The sequence below is a fragment of the Galeopterus variegatus genome, unplaced genomic scaffold (genome assembly GCF_000696425.1).
Source record: "Galeopterus variegatus unplaced genomic scaffold, G_variegatus-3.0.2 Scaffold6712, whole genome shotgun sequence".
Taxonomy (NCBI): Eukaryota; Metazoa; Chordata; class Mammalia; order Dermoptera; family Cynocephalidae; genus Galeopterus; species Galeopterus variegatus.
Window position 1 is genome coordinate 82,323 of NW_007732823.1, and position 26,598 is coordinate 108,920.

The 26,598-nt window shown below is 42.6% G+C and overlaps 1 protein-coding gene across 1 annotated transcript in view; it reads left to right on the plus strand.

The window, feature by feature from the left end:
- Window positions 1-26,598, plus strand: part of ELMO2 (engulfment and cell motility 2) — a 42,982-nt gene that overhangs the window by 1,552 nt on the left and 14,832 nt on the right. Inside the window, exons 2-10 of the mRNA XM_008591161.1 lie at window positions 10,429-10,556; window positions 10,872-10,912; window positions 11,377-11,449; window positions 12,140-12,190; window positions 15,345-15,526; window positions 17,295-17,394; window positions 18,472-18,623; window positions 21,665-21,743; window positions 25,307-25,357. Of these exons, the coding sequence (XP_008589383.1) occupies window positions 10,479-10,556; window positions 10,872-10,912; window positions 11,377-11,449; window positions 12,140-12,190; window positions 15,345-15,526; window positions 17,295-17,394; window positions 18,472-18,623; window positions 21,665-21,743; window positions 25,307-25,357 (807 nt within the window). The 5' untranslated portion in view covers window positions 10,429-10,478. The remainder of the gene's footprint in view (window positions 1-10,428; window positions 10,557-10,871; window positions 10,913-11,376; window positions 11,450-12,139; window positions 12,191-15,344; window positions 15,527-17,294; window positions 17,395-18,471; window positions 18,624-21,664; window positions 21,744-25,306; window positions 25,358-26,598) is intronic.

The following is a 26,598-nucleotide window of genomic DNA, read 5'->3' on the forward strand; positions in this document are numbered from 1 at the left end:
CGATCCATCTACTGTGCATCCCCACCGCTTACCTCTCAGCGCAGGCCACTCTCGTGCCTTTCCTGGACTTTTGCAGTGTCCTAACTGGTCTGCCCATAAGTACCCGGGCCGCTTTTTTGCTGACCCAGGCCCAGAGAAATCTTTTCAAAATGCAGATCCGATCGGGACACTCGGGCTTAAAACTGGCCGGCTTCCGACCCCTTGCAGGGTCAGCCCCAGATCCTCCCCCAACCTCTCCCGAGTCTCAGTCTACCAGTCCCGCTTGCTCAGTGCTCTGCTCACACTGGCCTTTTTCTCTTCCTTCTACATCCCACGCTCTGGCCTTCCTCAGGGCCTTTCACTTGGTCTTTCTTCACCCTGGGCTTAGTCTAGTAAAATCCTTTCATCCTTCAGATCTCAGCTCAAGTATCACTTCCTCAGGGGAGGCATTCCTGGTCCCTGACTCTGACCAAGTCATTTCCCCACTTCAGCACTCTGTGTGCTCCTCCTTCACGACACTTGCACAACCGCAGTTTTATATTTATTTAAGAAAGTATTAATGTCTGTCTATCCCAGCAGATAGTAAGGTCCGCAAGGGAGAAGATAGTGTCTGGTTTTGTTCCTTGTTGTTATCTCCAGCATCTCACACAGGACCAGGCACTATAAATATTTACTAAACAAATGAATGGAGCGTTGGGATTTGGCAAGAGGAAGGAGGTGTGAATTGTGGTCACTGATGTCCTACCCATGGGGGAAGGAAATCAATATTTGGAATACTTTTTTGTGCTAGACTGTAGACTAGAGTGATGCTGTTCAATAGAAATATAATGCTAGTCATATAATTTAAAATTTTCTAGTAGGCATATTAAAAAATAAAAAGAAACAGGTGAAATTAGTTTTATTAATTATTTAACTCATTCTAACATTCTAATATTGCAGCATGTAATCAATATAAAAACCTTTTTAATGGGATATATTACATTCTTTTTTTGGTACTAAGTTTTTAAAATCTGGTGTGTACCTTGCACTTAAGACGGCCTGTCTCACCTCACAGTAGTCACTTTTCAAGTGCTCAATAGTCACATATGGCTGGGGACTGCAGTATTGGGCTGTGCAGTGCTAGACACTTGTATATATTTGATGTCGTTTAATTTTCTCTAGAGTCATTTGCAGTAACTATTGTTACCTGCGTTTTACTGATAAAAACAATGAAGCTCCTAAAAGTTACATTATCTGCCAGGGATTGTTCTAGAGTTTGTGAATGAAGGAAGTGGGATTAGGATCTCCATCTGTTAATCTTGATTCTGGTCTTTCTGTATACCCTATGCTACCCTTAGGAGGTGCCAAGGAAGTTTGGGGATGCAAGAAGTGGGGACCAAACTTCTTATAAAAACAATGGCACCAGCATATTCTAGTTTGTTCTGTGCCGAGATAATATGTCTGGATGTATCCGTATGCTGCTGGGGTGGGTCAGGAACAAGCATATTTGATGCAGTTAAAGAAAAATATGCAAGGCAACTCCCCTTTTGACCTAGTCACCATACCTCAGCCCAGCCTGCACTAACTCAGCCTGGTAGAAAAACTTACACACACAGCAGCATCTCAAAGGTGCTGGGACTACTAGGCTTGAGCTTACAGTCTGGCTGTTCATCTCAGCAATTGCTCACTGTGTATCTACCATGAAACCAGCACTGTTCTAGGCCACATGTGGTGACTGGGGAGTATAAGGCACAGCTTTCATCTTTAGGATGCTTTGAGTGTACTTGGAAAGACAAGACTGGATCACATAAAATGACTAGATGATGCGCAAGAAAGCATGTGGTGTGATGAAGAACCAGAACCAGTGCTGTGCAAAGTGGCTGTCTTGGCCAAGCTGCGTGATGTGTTTAAAAAGTTGCATTTGAATTCTTCTAGGCAGGGTGGTACTTTGCAGTTTGCCCTGTCTCTACGTGGAGGCTGCTTGGTTTATTTACTTACCTGCCTGGCTTAAGGCATTTGAATTTATAACCCCATTAGGCAGGCTGGTTTAATTTGAGTCACTAGAAAAGATTTGTTGAGCACCTGTTATGTGCCAGGCATTGTACTGGCTGCTGCTCTGGAACTGACTAAAACTCTCCAAAGTTCTTCCACCAGGAAATAGTAATATTAATAATAGAACAATAGCTGGGGCCGGCCCGTGGCTCACTCGGGAGAGTGCGGTGCTGATAACACCAAGGCCCCGGGTTCGGATCCCATATAGGGATGGCCGGTTCGCTCACTGGCTGAGCGTGGTGCTGACAACACCAAGTCAAGGGTTAAGATCCCCTTACCGGTCATCTTTTAAAAAAAAATAAATAAATAAATAAAAATAATAATAGAACAATAGCAACAAACACTTTGCCTTTTATATTGATTTTCCCCCTTGATTGCCTTCACATGTGATCTCTCATTTTGTCAACAATATACCACAGCCTGGCAGGTAGGGCTTTTTTATGCTGGGAAACATGGTTACAGTATTTTTGCAATTTCTTCAAGTTCACACAGTTAAAATTCTGCTTACTCTGTGCCAGGTATTATGCTTAATGCTTTACATATATTATCCCACTTAATGTTCACAACAACTTTACAGGGCAGGGTTGGTTGTATCTCCATTTTACAGATAAAGAAATTGTTAAAGCTGAGATCCAAACCCAGGTCTGTCCCACTCCAGAACAAACGTTCCTAATTGTTAAGTTACACTGCCTCACTAGAAAGTCAAGGTTGGAAGAAACCTCAAAAACATCTAGTCCAAACCCCTCATGTAGATCAGGACTTGAGGCCCACAGATGCTTGTACTGTGGCCGAGCTGTGCTGCAGAGGGTGGACTAAACCAGAAGGGGGGCCTAGGCCTTCTTTTGTCCCTAACTGGTAATGTGGCCTTGCCAGCTTCTCTGGACCTCAGTTCCCTTATTTATAAAATGAAAGGGCTTGGCCTGATTTTACAGTGAGAACAATGCTATGTTATGTTCGGTATTGAAAGAGTCGGGCCCACAGGCCAAGATTTCAGTCATAACCCAGGACTCTTCTTAGCACCCTATACTCCCTCCCTAGCCAGGCTCCATCTCCCTGTACAACCATGGTAGTCTGTTGATGGGAAACAGTTTCCTAAAGTTCATCTATATTTTCTGTCTTAGTTTCTGTTTCCTCTCATTTCCCAAAACTGAAGCAAGTATTTTGTAAACACTGACCCCTTCTAAAGCCATCTCGTCATTATTGTAGTTAGGGATCTGGAAAGTTCTAGACAATAGATAATCCTCTATTAGTAGTGTTTGTCTTCTCTTTTAAAAGCACTTAGGTCTGCGGTACCCTGGAGGGTATTTATGATGTGGAATTCTATAGATACAGCTGTGTGCTGAGCACTGCTGCAAACTGGCAGGGGGAGTAGACAAAGGCTTTATGAGTCCTTGCCCTCAGTTTGCTAATCATCCTGGAGCTGTGGGTCTCAACCTTAGCTGCCCTGGCTGCCCATTAAAATCATCCAGGGGAACTTTTAAGTGACCTGAGGCAGGCATTGATGGTACATAACCAGAGTTGAGAACCACTGGTCTAGAGCCCACTTCCCAGACTTCAGCATGCACACAAACCACCTGGGATCTTGTTTGAAGTGGATTCAGATTCAGTGGGTTCTTCTGCATTACTGCAGGTTCCAGGGACGCGATGCTGCTGTTGTGCAGATCACACTTTTAGTAGCCAAGGAAGAGACTGTGCTCCGAGAAAGAATTATAAATCAGTAAGATTGTGAAGCTGTGTTTAAAAGGCTGAGGACACAGATGAAGGTGCAGTTAATTTTTTTTCTTATATTCTCAGAAAGCAATAGCTCAATTAATTTCACCTGAGATGAGAGGATCAGGAAAGCCACATGCAAGAGTGATTGTCTGCGCCGAGCCTTGAAGGTTGAGAAGTTTGCCAGCTGGACAAGGTGGAGGGAATAAGAGCACAGCAAAGTACAGACACAGAAGGGCATGGTTTTTGAGGGAACGGGTGGTCTGGTGAGACGTACATAGTATCTGCAAGGGTGAGTCTGAAAGCCAGTTCCTTCCCGAAAGCTGTGGTGGAACTGGAATGAGTTGAATGCTCTACTAAGGAGTTTAAGCACTGTTCTTTAGTATAGGAATGCTACAGATCCTTATCCTTCTATGCAGGATAAGAGGAAACCCAGGTGGTTCTTAGGGTAGGAGTTAAGGTGAAGAAGCCCACATGGTTACCCTGTCCCCATACTCTTCCTCACCACACTTGTGTCTCTAGGCAAGTTAACAGCTTTTAAACATGTTTGGGTGAGTCCTATGCCCAACACATTTCAACAAAAAGGAGAAACCTCAGCTGCCATTGGTATGGTGGTCCTTCCCAGGGTTTCTAGCAGTAAATGTCAGTAGCTGAATCTCTGCTAACTGAATTCCTCCTTTTCAGTACCTCAGAGCCTCATCCTCATTCAGTGGGCTAGACTAAGGGAAGTTGAGTCACTTCTCAGATGAGAAGATTTCAGAGAGGGAAGCCTCTACTGAGATTGTGTTCTTGATTAGAAAGAGGGTGTGACCTCTAATTGCCTTCCTGGTGAGGTTGCATTCTGTCTCAGGAGACATAAACCAAAGTTACCCATGCCTCCCCCACCAAATCAAAAGTAAAAGAACAGAACAAAAAGCACACATCCATCCTTATCCTTAAAGGAATGGGGGAGGGTGGGGAGCTGGAAACCTTCTGGCATTCTTCATCCTGAATTCCTAAGTAATGGGAGGGGATCATCTTTCACTTCCTTCCTTAAGATAGGCTCTCCTACCCTGCTGTCAGAGTCCATTCCACAAAGCAGTCACTGCTGGATGATTGATAGCACTCCATGGGGCCTTTTGTAATGGTGCTGATTTTATAAGCACATCTTCCAGAAGCCACTTAGAGACTGCTCCATTGGACATCCTGATGGTTCTATTTTTCTGTTGTTTCCCCAGCTTTGTCTGAAAAGCTGGGCTTTCCATTCTCATGCCTTAGAGTAGCATTATCTTTTTTAGATCAGTGTGTGCCTCTCTCCTGTTTTGTGGCATTTTGAGTTTTCCAAATCATCTTTATGTCTGCAATGCTCTAAAGGGGGTGGGAAGGAGAAAGTGGAGAACCGTTTAATCCAGAAGGGGCCCCTGGGCCTGGATTTGAAACTACAGCTCCCTTACCTTGGCTGTTTGCTGTTGAACTACAGTACTGCTGAGCTGTGGAGCAAGAGGCTATTTATAATCCTGAGAATTTTGCAATGTTATTGAATTGCTCCGACCTAATTTCCACTTCCTTTCGAAAATGAAAATGAGGAGAGTAAGCAAACACGTGCTGGAAGGATTCCCTACCAGGAGATCCTTTATCCTGGAATATTATCTGGAGAATATTATTACTTCTGATTGCCCATCTCCTGATGTTTCCATGGGGAGAAAAGCAGAGAGCTATTTTCCCCTTTCTTTTAACTAGAGTCAGGGGTACTAAATTTGATTTTCCAATAAGACTCCTTTTAATGTTAGATATGAAAGCAAAATTTTAAACAATGGAAGTACTGTGTAATTGGAAGATGATGAGACAGGGAGGGAACACCCAATAACCTGAACAGTTTATGCCAGTCCCTGTCCATTTGGAGCCAGCCCTGGTGGAAGAAGTCAGAGACAGGTGCTTACCGAACCTTAACTGTAGGCCATGTGTGTGCTAGGTTACGAGATGACAGGGTTGTATCTGTCCTGGAGGAGGAGCTAGTGAAGAAGAGAGATGTGTCCATATATAACTATAATAGAGTATGACAAGATCCTTCATAGAAGAAGGAGCAGCATGCTGTGAGAACACTGTGGCCTCTATCCTAATTTAGTTTTCCTAGGGAAAGGTGGAGAAAGCTAAGAATGGTACAGAGAGGAGGGGACATCTGAAGTGGCCTCTGAAACTTGAATAGAAGCTCTTCTGACAGTCAGTGGGAAAAAGAGAATGTGCTAAAGGACAGAAGAAATGAAAGAACGTGGCCTGCCTCATGGAAATAGCAGGTAGTCCAGGGAAGAGTCTGGCTAGATTATGAAGGACCAAATACCACACAAGGAAGTGTGGACCGCATTGTTTAGACAGTGGAGTACCATTTCCTGTGACAGCAGTGAGCTCTTGTTATATAGGTCTCTTAGCTTCAGCGTGCTTTAGCTTCAGATACACAAACCAAAAATCTCCACTGAACATTTACTATGGGCCAGGTACAGAGAGAGCCACCTGCTTTCACATGGCTCCAACACCACCAGACAACCTGGGATCACATTCTAGCTGTGCCACTTACTAGCTCTGTGACAATGAGCATGCTACTTAACTTTTCTGTGCCTCCATTTTCTTTTTGTTTGTTTGTTTTATTTTGTTTGGTGGCTGGCCAGTACAGGGATCGAACCCTGGACCTTGGTGTTATCAGCATCATACTCTAACCGAGCTAACCAGCTAGCCCCTGTGCCTCCATTTCCTTATCTGTAAAGTGGGGATAATTACATACCACAGAGGGTTGCTGTGTGGATTAAATGAATTAGTATATGTAAAGCCCTTAAAATAGTGCCTTAGTATTACGTAATTGTTAGCTGTTATCATCATCAAAGGACGTATTATGTAGAGGAAAGAGAATTAACTTTGGAGTCATAAAACTTAGCCTTGAGACCCAGTACTGATGTGAATGAATTCTTCCTTTCTCTCTCTCTTTCTTTCTCTCTTGGAAAAACATGGAGGGAGGTGCATGGAGGACAAGTTTTTCAATCCATCTGAACTTTAGTTGCCTTACCCGTAAAATAGGAATGTTTTTCAGGGTTCTTGTGAGCATCAACTGTAATAATGCTATACAAGTGAGTAATCAACCATAAAGAGGCTGTCTACACATTTCTACTACATAGAATGTGGTTACTACAAAGTCACCATATAACTGATCTGTTTTAAGCAACCCAGACTTATCTAAGTGGGTTTTGTTCTTGTTAATTCAACCAGTGTTAATTAAGGGCCAACTCAGTACTGTCATCTTAGGCCAGTGATGCTGTGTCTGTTCTGACCTCCATTTTAAGGTTTCTTCAGAGCTTGGGGTTAGTCTTTATCCTTTGAGTTGCAATGAACAGAAATACAGGCTAGCTTAATTTAAAGGAGTTTTATCAGCAGGATACAGGGGAATTTCAGGTACCCAAAGTGTGAGAAGTGTAGCCATGGAATCTGGAAACTCATCAGGTAGTGTTTTTTTCCATCTGTTAATGGGATTTTTGTGTTTTCTGGGTTTTGGCCTCAGCTTGTCTACATATTTCTAGATTCTTCCTGCAGAATGACTTCTTCTTCAAGGTTCTTGGTTTTTTCTTCTCCATACCTTTGGCTTGTGAATGACTTTGGCTTGCCATGGTACCTGCTCTGAAGCTGAATATGAACTTACTGCTCCAGGGCTGTTTAAAACCCAGTTCCTTTAGTCTGTGTCTTGTAAGTTTAAGAGAAAGAATTGGAGTAGTCCAGCTAAAGCTGGGTGATCACTTTGGTCCCATCAGCTGTGGCAGGGTTGGGGAGAGTGTCATTCAGTACAAATATGTTGCCTGGGCTTTGTGGGAAAGGACAGAGTCACTGAGAATGGGGCTTATTGGTATCTCTTGAGTGCTCCTGATGGTTGCAAATCTCTATGCTTTAAAATGGGTATGAATTTTTGGAACAGCCAAGAATCATTCAGGGCTAGCTTTAATAAATAGAGTCAGCCTTAGACATGCCATATAAATAAAGAAATATCTGTAAAATAATGTAATACTGTACAATAATGTAATAACTTTAAAGGAATGAGCTTTAGCTTGTTTATCTCCAAAGGTAGTATTCAGAAAGGAGTTCAAAAAAATATGGTTTGTTTCTTAGCAGCACCTTTGAAATAAGGGTATAGCTTCTTTTGGTAAGGACTTTAAAATGGGCATCCTCATTTGGATTTTTTAAGTTCTACTGTAGAATCATGAACTTTTAGACTTAGAAGGTACCTGAGACACACTTTAGCTCAGCACTCAGATCTTACAGTAGAAGAAAACTGAGACTTGGGTAGAAGAACACGTACACATTGCAGTGGAACTAGGATTAGGTCCTGAGTCCTTCGGTTCTAAATCCAGTTGCTTTCTTCAGCAGGTAAATCATCCCAGCCCAGTGGTCTTTTGATTGTACCTATACTGCCTACTTATTTTAAAAAGAAAAAGAAACCAAACTAAATACCAAATGGTCTAAAAAGCCATGCTGTACAATTCCATTTATATGAAGTACAAAAATAGGCAAAACTCATCTGTGGTCATAGAAGTCAGAAAGAAGTTGCCTTTTAAAGGACTAGAAGGTAGGGGATTGACTGGAAGGGGGTATGAGGGAATTTTCTGGAGTGATAAAAGTATTCAATGTCTTTTTGGGTGGTGGTTACAAGGTGTGTGTATGTATTTAAATTATATATATTCATATACATACATATGCACATATATATACACTTAAGCTCTATGCATTTTACTGTATGTAAATTATATCTCAAGTTTTAAAAATGACCTCACAACTGTGCAGTCATAACCCCTAATTACAGCAGATTTGCTGATAAGGATAAGGATGCCTGCCCTAGGCCTCCAGAGATTCGTAGTGACACTGCTAGAATGAGAACTCCCCGCCTTCCTCTGTCACCAGAGTACAGCGTATCAATGAGTAGTTACGCTAATGGGGCCAGTTTCTTTTCAGAGGTTTGTTGTGTGTCTAGGCACATAAAAATTACACACGAAAAATTCTGCCTGGAGCTGCAGAAGTTGTGGAAGCTTTAGGAGCCATCAGGCTCAATCTCTTTAGGCTTGATTTAGTTGCAAGGAACAGAAATTCAGGCCAGCAAAGGGGAGAGAGGAAGAGCACTGGCCAAAGTCAGCTCCAAGTTCTGTCTGCCCTTCACTACTTACTACTGGTTGGGTAAACTTGCACACTTAACCAAATTCTTCAAATGGAGGTAATAATCCTGTTCTGCCTGCTTTATGGGATTGCTAGAAAGACTCAACAAAATAAGTGAAAGCACTTTGAAAACCACTTTTTACGTTGTCACGCTCTGGAAATGCTGGCATTTTTGACAGTTGACTTCTTTTGAAGCAGCCCACCCTGATCAGGACCTGCTTTATGGGATTGCTAGAAAGACTCAACAAAATAAGTGAAAGCACTTTGAAAACCACTTTTTACGTTGTCACACTCTGGAAATGCTGGCATTTTTGACAGTTGACTTCTTTTGAAGCAGCCCACCCTGATCAGGAAATGGCCATGAAAGCTTCCCTCTTTCAGAGGCCTGTAGGTTTGTAGGGGATGTGACTTTTACCCTTTTTCAGCAGAGAGATTTGTACTTACCAGACTGCAAAAACTGACATTGTGTTTAGGCTGAAAAATTGATGGCATACATGAATAACAGCCTAGCAATAGCTATGCCACATATGCCAGGAGAGGCAGGCAGTCCCCATTAGTGCAGCATGAATTGCGGGTGAGTGGAGGGTGCAAAAAGGTCTTTTTCATTAAGAGAGAAGCCTCTCCTGAACAAGGCAAGGAGCGTAAATATACATTGAAATAATGCATCAGTCGAGTGACTTCCCATCGTCAGACCTTGGAGAGAGAATGCTTTAGCTACTGCTTAGAATACCACTAAGCTATCAGAGTTGCCTAGGATACCAGTCACGTGGGCCCATCTTCCAGACTTGCTCAAAATGATTTATTTTCCTTTATTTTGGAGAGAAGTGGAGGAAGGGGTCAGAGGTACTTCTAACGCCTTGTGGTCCTATAGCAAGGCCTTTGTGTGAGGATAGCCTTACCTCCCAACACTTGAGCCCTCAGCAGCCCTTGCCTTTGGCAATAGAGACTAAAATAGCATTTCCTGTCCCAGTTCTCTTCCCATTTTCTGAACTTTGCGTCATCCCACACAGAGGAGGCTCCACATTGTGTCCTTCGAGGGGGAAGAAATGGCAGCAAAGAGAAGAGAGAAGACAAGAGAGCTTGTAGTTGGGCCCTGCTGACACTGGTATCTTCCTAGGATAACTGCAGAACAGAAGTAGCCTGGCTCCTTCAGCTAACCATTCACCCACGAGAAGACTGTCCACTCTTACCTGTTTAAGAGCATATGCTTCTCCTCTCCCAAGGTCCCAAGACAGGAATTGCAGTAAATATGCTTTTCCACCACTGAGTCTTCTTGACCCTTACACTGAAGTGTCACATTGGCAGATTTTGCTACTGGCTGATCTGCAGGTGATAGATAGGTTTGTCCTATTTCTACTTGCTAATTTAATCTAAAGAAACAAAAGCCCAAGGAAAGGTTGTGTTATGATCTAGAAAAATTCAAACCAAGTAGTTCCATATGTTTCTTTAAACAGTATCTGTCTTCAGACTCTCCAAAATACATAACAAAAGTGAAAAATGAAGGCATACACTGTGACAGTTTCCCTCTCTATGATTCTTTCTCTCCAGGCAGCTGTGTCTGTGTGTGTGTCTTCGAGAAGTAAGGCCCATTTGGAACGATGCCCCCACCATCAGACATCGTCAAAGTAGCCATTGAGTGGCCAGGTGCTAATGCCCAGCTCCTTGAAATTGACCAGGTATGTTCCTAAAATGAGAAGCAGCGATGCAAGGAGAGGGATCTGGGAAGCATGGCAGAGGATGTTTTTAGGGATTGGGACCATTGGCATCAAGAGTAAGAAACAGCAACAGGAAATCTGAACTTTGGGCCTGGCCCACCCTAGGGAAGGTGGGTAACCATGGCTCAGGAGAGGCTTCCTCTTCAATAAAGCTATCAGGAAAGAAGTTCATTCTCGTGCCCCAGAATGACCCTGCTTGGCAGCCCCTCTCATCAGAACCTTGACATGTGTATGACATAGTTGCTGGTGAATGATCTCTCTCTCTCTTTCTTTCAGAAACGACCCCTGGCATCCATCATCAAGGAAGTTTGTGATGGGTAGGTGGAAACTGACCACATTTTTGACAATGGTTGCTAAGACTAAAGGAGCTCTGCCAGACCTTGAAGGGAATTCTGTGAAGGATCTCCAGTTAGGCAGGTCCCCTGTGTGGTGCTCTTGTGGATCGTTTCTTATGAAGGAAGTATAGTTGATGAGGATGTCCCTAAGACTTACATAAATCTTAATTTTTTTCCCTTAAGTCCATGAACGCCCAATTTAAGGTACTGGTGAGATCTGAGACCCACCCTCGATGGTGTGCAGCTCATTTTGTGGTGCTAATCTTCCAAAAAGCTGAGGAGGTTATTTTTTCAACATCCCAACCTAAAGCTTTATTTTTTTTCCACTGTACTCCAAACAGGCCACCCATTCCCTTGAGCTGCTCTATTGAAAATTATTTATTTGCAGATTCTGGACAGGCCCAAAGGAATGGCCAAATGGGATATGCTGTTTTTCTCTTACGTAGGTGGTCATTGCCAAACCCAGAGTACTACACCCTCCGTTATGCAGATGGTCCCCAGCTCTACATCACTGAACAGGTTAGTACAAAGAGAAGCAAAATAATACAGGCCTTGCTTGGAAGTGAACCAGCCAATGTTTATCTTATTTATCATCCAAATAGCTTCCATTTATTGGGTAAAGAGCTGCTCTCTGGGTAAATTGGGGAAATGCCAGCCCTTATTCTCCTCTAGTAGCTGGAAAAAGGTGACTTTACCTCCCAAGAGCCCAGGGCACTTGAAGAGGATCTTAGAAGCTCTTTGCCAGGGAACAAGCAGGAGAAGAGGGTCTGACTGAGAGCCTCAGTTACAACTACAATCAGTCCTCTGTATCCGTGGGTTCCGCATCTGTGGATTCAACCAACCATGGATTGAAAATATTCAGAAAACAAAAATTCCATAAAGTTCCAAAAAAGCACAACTTGACTTTGCCACACCAAGTACTATGTTGAATCCACGTGAATAAAGTGATGTGTAGGCACTGTAGGTGGGTACTTCAAAAAGTTCATGGAAAAAGAAAAGTAGAAGATAATATGAATCTTTCCATGAACTTTTTGAAGACCCCTCATATTAGATATTATGACTTACCAAGAGATTCCCCCTCAAATACCGAGGGATGACTCTACTTTAAAAATGACAAAAAGTTCTTGTTGATTCAGCTTGTTCGTACTATTTTAATATTTTATCTTAGTTTTGTTTTTTTGTTTTTTTGTTCTGCTCTTTGCTACCCAGACTCGCAGCGACATTAAGAATGGGACAATCTTACAACTGGCTATCTCCCCGGTAGGTATTCTTCCTTTCTTGGGTTTATTCATTTAACAAACATATATGAGTACTGATCATGGGCCGGACTCTATTCTAGAAACTAGGACTACGGAGATTAAAAAGTCCATCTTTGTTCTTAAGCCCAGTTGAGGGTAAAGAAACAAATATAAGGCCTCTCTCAAGGGTCTTGAGAGAAAGTTGCTTAGGGAGTCATGGGCACTCAGAAAAAGAATCACCTAACTCAGCCTGGGAATTTCTGGAAAGCCTTCCCAGAGAAGGGGGTCACTGCTCAGATGGATATTAAAGGAGAAGCAAGATTATCTAGAGAAAGAAGAAAATGAAAAGTATTCCGAGTAGAGAGATCAACACATGTAAAAGCATAGAGCTGTGCTGTGTTTGGGGAAGGCAGGAGTGCCGGATGACTAAAGACCCGTAGCAGTCATTGAGAAGCCAGATATCGAAGGTTCCTGAATGGCCTGCTCATGGGTTTGGATATTATCCAGAAGGAAACTGGGGACACTGAAAGATTTTAAGCAGGAAGGTATATTATGTTTAGATTTAACTTTCAGAAAGATCACTTTAGTGACAGTGTGGAATATGGGCTAAAAGAAGAAAGGTTGGTGGTAGGAGGAACCTTTAAGAGGCTGATGAGGAATGTTAATAGGCCAGTGAAGGCACATGACAACGGAGATGAAAGGATGGACATGAAAAATATTTAGGAGGTAACCTTGACACATATGGTGATACACTAGATGTGGAAGGAAAGGGGAGAACCCAAGATCACCCCTGATTTCTGCAAAAGCAGGCCTTAAAGGTAACTAAGGAAGCAACTAAAATGGTAGAAAGAAAACCAGGGGTGTGAAGTGACTCAGGAGCTGAGGGCAAGGAGAGTGTCAGGATGGAGGAAGGTGTGGTCTGCAACTTTTAATGACCAGCGAGATGAAGAAAACAGAACAGAAAAGCTGTCTACTGACCTGGGAGGTCAAGAGGTCACTGGTGCTCTTCACCAAAACAGTTTAGGTGGGGAAGTTGGGTGGCCAGATTGTGGTGGATTGAGTAAAAGAAAGGTGAAAAAGTAAGGACTTTGAGTATACCACTAGATCAAGAAGCTTGTTTTTAAAAGGAAATAGAGAAGGTAGTAACTCAAAGGGGATAAAGAATTAAAAAGATGTGCTTTTTAAAAACATTAATGTGTTTCAAAAATCAAAAAGTTTGACAGATACAGTGAAAGATCTCCCTCCCACTTCTGTCCCCCATTTACCCAGTTTTCCACCTCTCCGACCCTTCACAGTTTTTGACTGTGCAATTTTTGATGTGTCCTTGAGAATGTGTTAAGGTGGAAGAGAGGAAGGTTGAAAGTGCAGGAAAGGGGGTAACTAATAGAACAGGAAAGGACCCAAAGTCCAGGTGGAGTCCACCTTGACTTGTGGGCCTATGAGGAAGAGGATCAATATTGGGGCAGCTTTGGTTATATTTGTAGAAGGTGGTCAAAAATTAAGGACACAACAGCACCTGTTTTCTTGATGAAGCGAGAGACCATTCTGTGGGGTGGGGGTTGGAGTAGTATCAGCTATCATGTACTGAACACCTATATTTTGCTAAATCTTCTGTATATTGTGTTGTCTAAACCTTACAAATACCCGAAGAGATAAGTACTCTCCATAGCTCCATTTTGCAGAGAAGGAAACCGAGACTTAGAGAGGGTAAGTAACTTGCCACTTGTGACACAGCTAAAAAAGTAGCCCTCAAACCCAGGTCTGTCTGACTTTAGGCCAGTATTCTTACCAGCGTGTTCTTCTGCCTCCTTCTCTTCTCTTGAGCTCTTCTCTTCTTAGGGACTTCATCCTTCCCTCCTAAGTTCTGCTAATTTAATATGACAGTCTGGGAGTTACTCACTTTCGTGGAAGTGCCAAAGCATTTTACAGACCTCTTACCCAGAGTAGTTGACTTTCCCAGAAGCACATCTCTCTGGAGTAGGAGGCAGCAGCCCAGAAATGCTGTCTCAGGAGGCAAATTGACATTTGGAGTTATAAGTTTCTAAGTGTGATGCAGACCAGTGCTCTCCAAATTGTTCTATCTTATGACCTTTTCTCGTGGTGAACATTCTCTCAGCCGTAGAGATATTGGAAGATTTCTGTATCATCGAGAGCAGTGTGCTGTTAAGGGCTGTCTTCGTGATAGTAAAGGAGGAGAGGCAAAAAGGGGAGGGATCCAGGCCTGAGTCCTTGGCCGGCAGCAGGAACGGGGCTCCGGGCATTCGCTTAACACTGAGAAAAAAGAAAGACTCCAGGGGTGTTTTTGCTCTTACGTCTCTTCCTTTCCAGGAAAGAACATTAAATTAACACCCCAAAAATAGAGTATGATGAAACAGTAGATTGTGAGGCACTATGAAGTTAATTTCAGCAAAAGGAAAGATCAGTGAATACTAGAGGAAAGATTTTAGCCATAGCTTTCAGGAAGGAGGCAAGCATCCTGCTAGGAACAGTTCACATGCTGGGAGGAAGGTTTGCTTTCCCCAGCCATCATTTTCTAAAAGCTATTTTGAAATTAACTGTTTCTGGCTCCTTGATATTCTTAAAGTTTCCAGGGAGTATCATTTTCAGAAACAATGATATGGACTTTGAGAGAAAGTTTTAAAAAAAATTGTCAGGCTTATCACATTTGATTAAAAGGGACCTTAAAGATCATCAGAGTAAATTCTCCACCCAATGCAAGAATCCTTTCTATAGCATTTTTGGCATATGTTTGTCTAGATTCTCCTTGATTGCTTCTAATGGCAAGGAGCTCAATACCTCAAGAGAAACCTTTTCCACTGTCTGACAGCTTTAATTAATAGAAAACTCTCCTCTGTTAAACCAATGTCTGTTTCCCAGTGACTTGCCAGAGTTAGTGTATCTCCCAGATCTCTTTTGTATTCATTCCCTTGTTAGGAATTTTTTTAATCCATACATCAGAATGGTATGGAAAAGATACAGATAATGACAGATTGGTCTTGGCATACCGGTAATTCCCTGATAATCCAATAAACATTTATTTAGCAATTCCTAAGCAGTGTGAAAAACTGGTTCTGCCTCAGGTTTGGATGTCCACAGAAAGGCCCCTGTGAGCTATCCATAGAGCAGCAACCTGCCACAAGGAGCAGATGGCATATGTCTTGTTTCTGTTCTCACAGTCCCGGGCCGCACGCCAGCTGATGGAGAGGACCCAGTCTTCCAACATGGAGACCCGTCTGGATGCCATGAAAGAGCTGGCCAAGCTCTCCGCTGACGTGACTTTCGCTACTGAGTTTATCAACATGGATGGCATCATTGTGCTGACAAGGCTCGTGGAAAGTGGAACCAAGCTCCTATCCCAGTAAGTATTCCTGAAGTCTTGTTCCAAGGGATTTCAAAAGTTTACTACACTCCACAGGGCATCTTGTTCTTGTTTCCATTGAGTCAAATAAGGAGGTTATCGAGCATCTTCTGTATGCAGAGCAGTGTGCCAAGCACTTGAGTCCTTACAGGAATGTCTAATTGACTATTGTCCTAAATCTTGTAGTCTGGTTGGGCTCTCACAAATTAACAGTACAAAGCAGCACTGCACCAAGTGTGTAGTAAAGATAGAGGCTATAGAAGTCAGAAAGAGAGAGGTCGGTTTGATGACAGACCTGTTAATGTATGGAAATGCTTAGCCTGATGAGGGTTAATGAGCAGACTGTCCATTATCTCCCAGACCAGGTGCCTGTCTATGCTTAGCCCTGCCTTCCTCCCACTCCAGTCACCCTCCATTCCATACACACACTCACAGACACCCATGTGCATGCCTTCCTTTGTGTTTACCACAGGTTACCCACTAACCATTCGTCATCTCCCTGCCACTCATTTTCACAGGGAGGAGGAGATCCAGAACTTTGTAATACTCCATGAATGTCTTTTTAATATCCAGAGTTAAGATGCACATAGTGGGAAGCTACGCCTTGTGATCAGCAATGAATAAACAGATGCTTAGGCTCCCATCTAAGCCTGCAGAGTGTACACTGGCAGAGAGGGAATCAGAAATCTTCTCTCAGCTGATAGATCAGCTGTTGAAACTTTCAACCAAACTGAGCAACTAATCATAGGTATTTGTTTTAAGTCTTAGAGCTTCCAGCCACACTGAAGTCCTGAAGCCTTTGGCTGGCATCAGCACTAACACAGGAGTTCTGCAGTCTCCGAGAGTGCAGAGTTAGCCTGGCCTTAGTTTCCTCCTCTTTAACATGGGGATAATAATGCCTCCCTATAGTATTGTTGTGAGGAGTATTATTAATGAGAATGTGTCTGAACATGCTTTGTCCATGGGAAGATAGCTTGTTAATTCTAGAGCACTATACAGATGTGTAAAGGGTTAACTGTATAAGGAGGAAAGACAGAGAGAAAACATTCTGATCCTCATTCTCTACCAGCACTGTAGTAAGGGCTTTGCACGCATTGTCCTCTTGCCTTCACCACAACCCTGTGAGCATAATGCTCTGAGACTGACTGAGTTTTACAGAGGAAGAAATCGAAGTTTGAAAAGATGAAATTTTTGCAATTACTAAATAGTTGAACAGGAATTGAACCCACGTCCATACTTTGTACCCTTTGTCTCTTACTCTGCTGCCTCCTGGCCTAGAGGTTAACATGGGACATAGGCTACACTGGGTTCTCCCAGATTACTAAATAGTTGAACAGGAATTGAACCCACGTCCATACTTTGTACCCTTTGTCTCATACTCTGCTGCCTCCTGGCCTAGAGGTTAACATGGGACATAGGCTACACTGGGTTCTCCCAGTAAGTTTTGAAGTTTGACACAGGTCTCAGATCTTCTTTGATCTTAGGAAATAGATAAGTGATTCTGTTTTCCTGAGAGGAAGCAGTATGGAGAAGGATAGCCTAACCACCCAGTAGCGTTTTTTGTTTTTTTTTTCCCATGGGTAGATACTTGGGCTGAATCTGCTCCACTTCTGGCTAGACGTGCACACAGGCACTTACAGTCACATCAACTGATTTCCCAGGAGGTGTTTACGTTGAAATCCATGCCTTTTGTGGCTGCCTTGACACCTGTGTTCCCCGGATCTGAATCTTGGTGTTATTTTGTGTGTGTGTGTTGCACATGTCTCAGCTACAGTGAGATGCTGGCATTCACCCTGACTGCCTTCTTAGAGCTCATGGACCATGGCATTGTCTCCTGGGACATGGTTTCAATCACCTTCATTAAACAGGTGAGGCCTCCAACATTTTCTTTCTCTCCTCCCTCAGTTGCCAGTTGTTCCCTGGGCTTTAGGGGTATGGGCAACACAGCCATTCTGGTGAGGGTCACATTTATATCCCCACATGTTTCATCCTTAAGCTCTGCTTGTCCTGTGGGTCCTGAAAGATTTACACTTGTTATGCTTTCGGGGCCTGCACTGAGATGACAGACCTGGGCTCTCAGAACTGAATATCGTTACAGAAGAATTGGATCATCAGTGAAACTTAGGGTAAAACCAGCCAGTCAGCCAGTACCATCCCTGAGTCTTCTGACCTACTTCCTGAGCTTTCCCTTCTCTTTGGATAAAAGATATGCATTTCATTTGCAATTTGCCTTCTATTTACAAATCGGCAAGGTAGCCTGTTTGGATTGTCAGACTAAACTCAGGGAGCAGGAGGGGTACTTCTGGTTTTGCTCTCCTTTCTTCTACAAGAAGGGGCACAGTCAGTTTGGAAGAGTGAACTAAAACCAATGAATAATATATCCACTGATCTAGAATTTTGCCTATCATTGGCTTGGGACATTGGGAACTTCCCAATGTGGGAGATGTTTGGGCAAAAGTGAAATGACCGTGTGTCAGGGATATTATAATGGGGATTGAGAAGAGGGTCCCTTCTACCTCTCAAAGTCTATGATGTTCTAAGTGTGTACAGGGAGAAAGTGTGTGTATAGGGAGAAAGTGTATGTCAGGAGAAGAAGACATGGAGATGAAATGAAATCCCAGTATCAGTAAAATCTGCTTTTCTATACTCAGCTTCCTCACACTGGAACCATTATTTTGGAAAAAAGGGATTACACTCTTAGATTTTGAAAAAACACAACTGAGTGGATACTGTAACCTGGGATTGTGAGTTATCCATGCCTAGCGAATTCCTGGCACATTGGCCGGGGTATAAACCAGGTACCACTATACACTTAGCAACCAGTGCCCCAATGTGGGCATCACAACCAAGAGGAGACAGCTTCAAGGGCTGGCATCAGATACCTGAGCTGTCCAGCTCTTCTGGACCCTGAGCTTCTCAACTGATTTGCCCCTCTCTGGGTCTAGATTGCAGGGTATGTGAGCCAGCCCATGGTGGACGTGTCCATCCTTCAGAGGTCCCTGGCCATCCTGGAGAGCATGGTCTTGAACAGCCAAAGTCTTTACCAGAAGATAGCAGAGGAAATCACCGTGGGACAGCTCATCTCACACCTCCAGGTGTGAGTAAGAAACCCTTCCCACCCTCCCTTTGCTTGTGTCTTTTCTTCTCTCCTCTTATTTTGTTCAAGTCTTCCAATGTTACCTCTCCTTTGCTTATATCCCCAGCTGCTGGTCTGCTTGTCCAGTCATTTATCATCTCTCCTACACTACTGCCAGAATTCCTCCTGTAATTCAGGCCTGACCATGTCATGCTCCTGCCTAAAATCCTCTGTGCTTCTCCTTGTCCCTTATACTGAAGTAAAGGTCTTCTCAGTCTTCCCATATCACCCTGGTTCCCGACAGAATTCAATGCTTTCTCCCCTATGGGCCCAGTAGTCTCTGTTTGTACCTATGATAATTATATAAAATACTGTATGTTTATTATCTGTTGCCCATTTTAAACTTTGAGCTCCCTGGGAACAGGGACCAATCATTTTTGTATCCCCTGCTTTCATTTAAGTACAAGCTCAATTAGTATTTGTTGAATGAATGCTTAACTGAACTAGCAGTGTGCCGTGGAGAATAGCAAGAAGTATCATACAGTATGTGAGTTCAGGATATTAGCTCAAATCCAAGCTTTGCGCATACCAGATCTCTGCATTCAGCAAGTTACCTAGTCTGTCTGGTCTGAGTTTCCCCATCTCTAGACTGGGGTTAATCATGCCCACCTCTGAGACTATTAAGATCAAAGGAGATATTTTTAAAAAAGAGGTCTAGCATAGTGGCCAGCACAGGTTAGGTAGTCAGTAAATTCAGGGGTATTTTGCTTTAGTTTTTTGAGAAGCTTATCACAGTCTAAACCATTTTGCCAGATAATAAAACCAGAATGACAAGTGAACCCATTGGAGTACTGTCCCTCTCCTCTTCATTTTTGTTACTTCACTTTCAACCAGTCTGCACAATTTAATGGGGCTGGGCTTCCCAAAATGAGGGTGGTACTACTATTGATTCCTTTCTGACTCTTGCTCACTTCTAACTTCTTGGACATTGACAGAGTGCTGCCAGAATCCCTGCCAGCTCCAGGGGAAGTCACGGCTCCCATATTTAGGAGTTTATAACAACCCTGTCTTCACTCAGCTATGTTCCCAACTGTTACTTCGTTACACTTCCCTCTGTGTAATGGAGATGAAAAAAGAAAGAATTACTCAAAGCACCATGAATGCCATGAGTGGCCGGAAGTGACTGCACTTCAGCAATTCCTCTGTTAGGAGGAGAAAGCTGAATGTGACAGCCCTGATTCAAAGTTAGCTTCTCTTTTTTATTGTAAAGACAAGGAACTTTCACAAGAAAATTCAGCTGATTCAATCATCACAGACAGACATAAAAAAAAAAGGCAGTGTAAAACTAGTAACAGCAGTAAAATTAACAATGTGACATTCCAGAATGCAATTTGTAAAAAGCTAAGTTGATCCACCAACAAACAGCTTACCCTTAGCAAACATTTTCTTTCCCTACAGCAATTTCCTCAGCATATTTAAACAACAATCAGGCAGCTTCCTCAACATATTTTAACAACAATCAGTAGGTTAACCTGCACCAAGGACATCTGCCCTTAGTGCCAGCAATTTTGCTGTGTTATAATTCTTTATCTACAACAGAGACTTTAGCCCAGGGAAAGTTTCATGTCTTTTCTAAAAAGTTAGGCCCTGTGAAATACATTTGCTTTATTAATGGTTAGTCCTCTCCACACCCAACCTGTTTTTCCCCACTAATCCAAGTGAAAAGAAAACACAATGATTTATTTGCAGCTCTGATTTCTCCTTGTCATTTAAAGGAGTTCTTCAGCCTCAGCTTTCCTACCCAGAGAGCCAACAAAGTTGATTAGGGTGAGGGGGACATTATAAACTCCTGATAGAGAATTCTGATTCTCCTGTAACCTCATACCTACCTCTATGTTTATTTGTCTCTGAATTGGGACTGACCCCAGTTGCTTCCTTAAGGATGACAGAGGAGCATGGCATTTCTCAGGGGTCAGTCGTGAATACCTTCAGCCCACAGCTGTCACCAGAACTTACGTGCTCTGTTGTTTGAGCTAAAGAAGCTTAGTGCCCTCTGTTAGATTCCTCTGTTAGACAGGCTCTGTGGCTATCTTTCTAGAGGGACTGATGGGCTTCCTGGTCCTGCCTGATGATTCCTTTCTGACTCTTGTTCACTCTGCCTGACCAGGAAGCCCACCAGCCCCTCTAGAAAGATAGCCACAGACTACCCACAACATGGCAGGTGAAGACCTTGTCTTGCCAAGTGCCAGGATTATGAGATTCCAGAGAATGGTTGTAGTTATTTTGTTTGCTTAAAATAAAGTAAGATAAATTTGTAGTCAAAGACTTTGAAAATACAGAAAAGCACAAAAGGTCAATTATTTGCCCATTATCCCACCTCCAGACATAACCATTGTTAAGCATTAAATTGAATGTCTCTCCAGTCTTTTTTTTTTTATGCATATTTTTAACAAAATTGGGATCTCATTATACATACTATGTGTACCTTGATTTTTTTTTAACCTAGATAATATATCTTAAACATTTGCCCATGTCAAAGATTCTTCTTAAAGGGTAGTTCTAAACCTTTTGGCATCCATATGCCTTTGAAAATCCAATAACAAACTGTGGACTCTTACATCTTTGGAAAAAATAGCCCATAGCCAACTGACTACATAAAATAATTTCTGTGGTTCACAGAGACTCTAAGCCCATCCCTGAATCCCAGGTTAAGAATCATGACCTAAACCACGATTTTTAGTAACTACTTAGGATTCTCATATGTATAAACAGAGTTGTTAATGTGGACATTTGTATTACTTACCATTCTTTCTTTTTTTGATAGTACTTTAGTGAAATGCCTTGGTCAATAAATCTTGCACAGCTCTCTGATTACTGTCAGAATAAATTCTTATTAGTGGAATTGCTGTGTCAAGAACATGCCCACTTTTAATGCTTTTGAGACTTAGCCTTAGATTATTATTTGATTGCAATCTGTAAGTGATTGTTTTAAACTGTTTCTAAGCATCATCTTGCTGTGCAGTCTTCTAATCTCCTTCTGCCTTCTTTTTCCATTGACACAGCTCCAACCAAGAGATTCAGACCTACGCCATTGCACTGATTAATGCACTTTTTCTGAAGGCTCCTGAGGATAAGCGACAGGTCTGTGGCTGCCTTTTCAAACTTTTCATCTAGGTTCTTCTAAGAGAAGAATTCTTACCCCACTCGCTCTTTGCTATGAGGAGAGCAGAAATTCAGCCATTTTCTCCAGACTCCTTCCTCCTAGTCCTGTGTGGTCAGAGCCCAGCAGGCAGCTTTGCTAAGTGTATTAGTCTGTTTTCTATTGCTTATAACAGAATACCAGAAACTGGGTAACTTATAAAGAAATAAAATTTATTATCTCCAGTTTTGGAAGCTGGGAAGTCCATAGTCCAAAGGGCATGTCTGGTGAGGGCCTTCTCCTTGGTGGGGGCTCTGTAGAGTCCTGTGGCAACACAGGGTATCACATGGCGAGAAATGGCATGAGCAAGAAACTTAACATGCTCACTTGCTCTCCCTGTAAAACCACCAGAACAACTTCCAGATAACCTGTGAAACCATTAACCCATTACTGCATGAATGGATTATTCTATTCATGAGGGCATAGTTGTCATTATCCAATCACCTCTTCCAGACCCAACCTTTCAACACTGCCTTAGTCTGATTTCCCACCCTCTTAATACTGTTACAATAGGGATCGAGTGTTAAGGAGTTTGGGGGGGGACAGTCAATCCACAGGAAGATCCAGGGAAGAACTAGGACGGAAGATCAGCTGAGTGTTAGATCATAGCAGGGCCTGCAAACTGTTTCCTCTAAAGAGCTGGAGAGTAAATATTTCCCATTTTGGGGGCCATGTGGTCTGCGTGGCAACTACTCAACCTTGCCATAGTAGCTAAAGCAGATTATAGGTAAACGAAAGAATATGGTTTTCTTCTAATAAACCTTATCTATACAAGTAGGCAACAAGCCTACAGTGTCCATAGTTTGCTAACTCCTGAGTTAAAGGATCCAGAATAAGGAAAAAGACACCTGGGCATCACTGTTGAACCCAAGGAGTCTGAAATAAATGGGACTTAGCACTAAGTTTCATGTATAAAGATCCTCTAATCTAGATTCTAAATGTCTTTCTTCCCTTATTAATTAGCTGTGTGACATTACGCAAATTGCCCTGCCTCTCTGAATCTCAGTTTCCTCAGCTGTAGATGGAAGTGACAATATCTTCCCTGTTTACCTGACAAGGATGCCATGCAGAAAAACAAGACCCCTACATTACAAATGAGGAAACCAGAAATCACCTGGGCAGTGGAACAAGCACTATCTTAAGAGTCAAGGGGCCAGGGACTAAGTACTTTTCCTGCCCCTGGCTGTGCAAGTATTTTTAACATGTCTGGGTCTCAGTTTCTCTTTCTGTTAAATGAAAGAGACAGTTTAAATGATCTCTAAGTTCCCTTCCAACACTAATATTCTACATTTCTCTGATAAAAATCCAAGTGATGTACAGAAGACTTTTGAATTCTCTGTCAATATCATGGGCTCAGTAAGGTGAAATCCAAGTGGGATTACGTACCAAGAGAAGAACCAGAAGCATCTCTTGTTCTGTCTGTCTGTCTTTTTTGGATGGCTTGGCTCTGTTAATCTCTTCCTTCCCAGTCCTTGTTTGAATGTAAGCTGAAAGCTCATTCTGTCTGCTCTCTGTGCTTTTTGCTTTCTGCCGGCAGGACAAGCACCTTAATCCTCTAGACCTGCCTGTCACTGTAAGTAGCACTGCCGTGTGGAAAGGGCCCTGGCTCTCTTCCAGGTGGGGAAGTCAAAGCTGGACAAGAATCTCCTGGTCTGATCTAGATGTTTAAGGAACACGAAGACCCAGGGAAATGCATGCTGTAAATCTCATTTGTCGGGACACCTAGGAAAGTGCTATAGATTAGAGTCACAGAAAGGATTGAGGGGATGCCGGCCCCAGGGAATATGGCCCAATCTTTCCTTTTTAACTTGCCTTTACATGGGTCTGTGGTCCAACTAGGGAAGGTCAGGTTCAAAAATAGCCTGTGACTTTCATCTAGACGATACCATGATGCATCACCTTCCAACTCGCTGTAGCAAAAGAGTAAAGGTAAATCCATGCCCTTTTTGGTTCTTACTAGACTGTAGGGATTTGACAAGGTTTGGGTAGTTGACAAAAAGGGAGTTTGGATGCTTATTTCTTGGTCAGAGGAAGCCTTAGAGAGGTCAGCTTTACAAAGATATGAAAGAAGATAAGTGCTTCCCCCCAGCACCACAGAGAAGCTTTTGGTCTAAGACCTTTATATTCTAGCTATAGACCACTGTCAATTACCCACTTTGTGAGCTGTTCACAGCAAGATTTAATCTCAACTGACCTCCCGTTGCTACCAAAGAAGTCTCGAGGCCACCTTTCTCCTCTGCCAGCCAGTATGTGCTCAGGGAGTGCAGAATAAAGCTTAGTGTTCCTGGCAGCAGCAGCCATTTGGAATATGGCTAGAAATCTAGCAGTGAGAGAGAAAGGCCTTTCAGCTCTGAGAAAAATGACAGAGCTCAGGGGTATTACTCCATAGGAGAGGTGTGACAGCTCCCTCAGGCCTACTGAGTTAGAATTATCTATAAAATTAAATGAAAGCAGCAGTTTAGAAAGTAAAGTCATACTAATTAACATTATTAAGAAAGGATGGCTGACATTGGAAGGAGGAGAAAGAAGAATTATAAAAAGCTGTCAGAAAAATTAAAAGCATTGTAATCTGGGACCATTTTGTTTAGGGGAAAATAGCTTCACATTTCAATAGCTCCTCAGGGTATTAAAATGTCACAACACAGAATAATAACTAATGTTCTTTTTTGATGAAGCTGAGTCCTTGGGAATGATTAAATTATAATCATTATAGTCTCTTCAGAAATAAAGAAACGTATATAATATATTTTTAAAAGATTTGCATAAGAATGGTGAAAATAATGGTTCTGAGAGAACTCTTAAAGCTTTGCTCCCTGGAAGATTCATTTATGTAGGATACTTTATTTCCTGGGTGTGTGCTTAATAAATAAAGTGTTACTGTCAAAATCTGAAACAAATATAATTGAAAAGGTGAACATGTTTTGAAAAATTACCCGAAAGCACCTAACACATTGCTCTTTAAACCAGACAGAGGTGAATCACAGACTACTTACTGTTTTAGAGTGGCTGCACCCCAGCCCCATCTGCCGGGGAGGAGGCGGTGGTGGTGGGGAGGCTGAGCCAAAGCCCTTTCCTCAGTTCAGTGTCAGTACTGCATTAGCCTTCCTTCCATCCTGGTGGTGTCTGCCTGGAACAACACATGTGGCTTGGAAACCGTCACACTGCTCTGTGCTCCACATGCAATGTCCGTTGCCCAGCATCCTTGTCACACGAGTTTCTTGTCCTCAAGCAGTCCACGTTCCTCTTTGAAGATGATTATGGCGTTAGGAAGGAAAACTCTATTTAAGTTAATTTGCACTCACAAAAAAGAAATAAAGTGAAGAATTTTTCAGAGTGTAAAATACATTTGATGGTCAAATTCTTCTACTCACCCACTTTTCATTTGAAAGGAAAAAAAATTAAGAAACAGAAAAAACCCCAAAGCTATGATGTCACCTTCCTCTTGATAGTAGTCACAGGTGTGTGCCTGCCACCCTGCCTTATATTTACTTATTTTTCTCCATAGGATATGGCCAATGCATTTGCACAGAAGCACCTTCGGTCCATAATCCTGAATGTAAGTTCCTGGAACACACTGTATTGTTACTATTGTTTTGTCACTTTTAATAGCAATTATTACTATTATTATAGTTCTTGTATTATTACTGAAATTATTATTGAGTGGGGAGGGCAGTCAGAGGGAACTTATCAATATGTACTAAACACTTCTTAAACTGGAAAGCTTTTTCTTGTAATCCTCCATGAGCAGAGTTGTCTGCTAGAGGCCATGCCACCAGGAACTGCAGAGCCTGTAGAGAGGGACTAAGGCCAGCTATACTGTTTGTTGCCCAGCAACTCCAAAATTTTTATCCACAGAGAATATGTTAAAATAAGCACACAAGAGAAAAGTAATTTATCCAATTAACACCAATCATAAACCTGAATTGTGTAAGGCATGGACAGAGATAAATAACAGAGTGTGTTTGCTCTCAAAGACCTTCTGGTCTAGTGGGAAAGACTAGTAATCATAGCACAGTGAGGTCAGTGTTTCCATAGAGTTTGTGGTCTTGGAGAGGACAGAGAGGGGCAGTGAGTCCCACCTTGAAGGAGAGGGTGTCAGGAAGCCTTTAGAGGAGTGTCTTCAAGTGAGCTTGAGGGAGAAGTAGGCAGACCAGGAAGAAGAGGAATTCTATCTGTACAGTGGCTGGAACCTAGAAGGAGTGTGCAGCTGAGTACAGGGTGGGGCAAGGAGCAAATTTGGGGTGAGGCTGGAGAGGTAGCAAGGACCAGATTGTGTAAGTCCTTCGTCTTAGTCCTAAGGACAACTGAGGGGATTTGATCAGGATGGTGAAATAACCAGATTTGCATTTTAGAAAGATCACACTGAAAGATCTTCGTGTAAGTCCTTCGTCTTAGTCCTAAGGACAACTGAGGGAATTTGATCAGGATGGTGAAATAACCAGATTTGCATTTTAGAAAGATCACACTGAAAGATCTTTGTGTTTCCTGAGTGGTGTATGAGGGAGGTAGGTAGAGTAGGAGTTGGTGGGGGGTGACCTGGAAAGAGGTCTAATTCACTGTTACCACAGTGGTGATGCCAAGGTCAGAGATGGGGGTGGTGTGAGCTGGGGAGGAGAGCCAAGGACCTGGATTAAAAGGAAGCAGTTTTATCAGTTGTCAAACATAAGGCTGTTACCACAGTGGTGATGCCAAGGTCAGAGATGGGGGTGGTGTGAGCCGGGGAGGAGAGCCAAGGACCTGGATTAAAAGGAAGCAGTTTTATCAGTTGTCAAACATAAGGGAAACTGGGAGGCCACA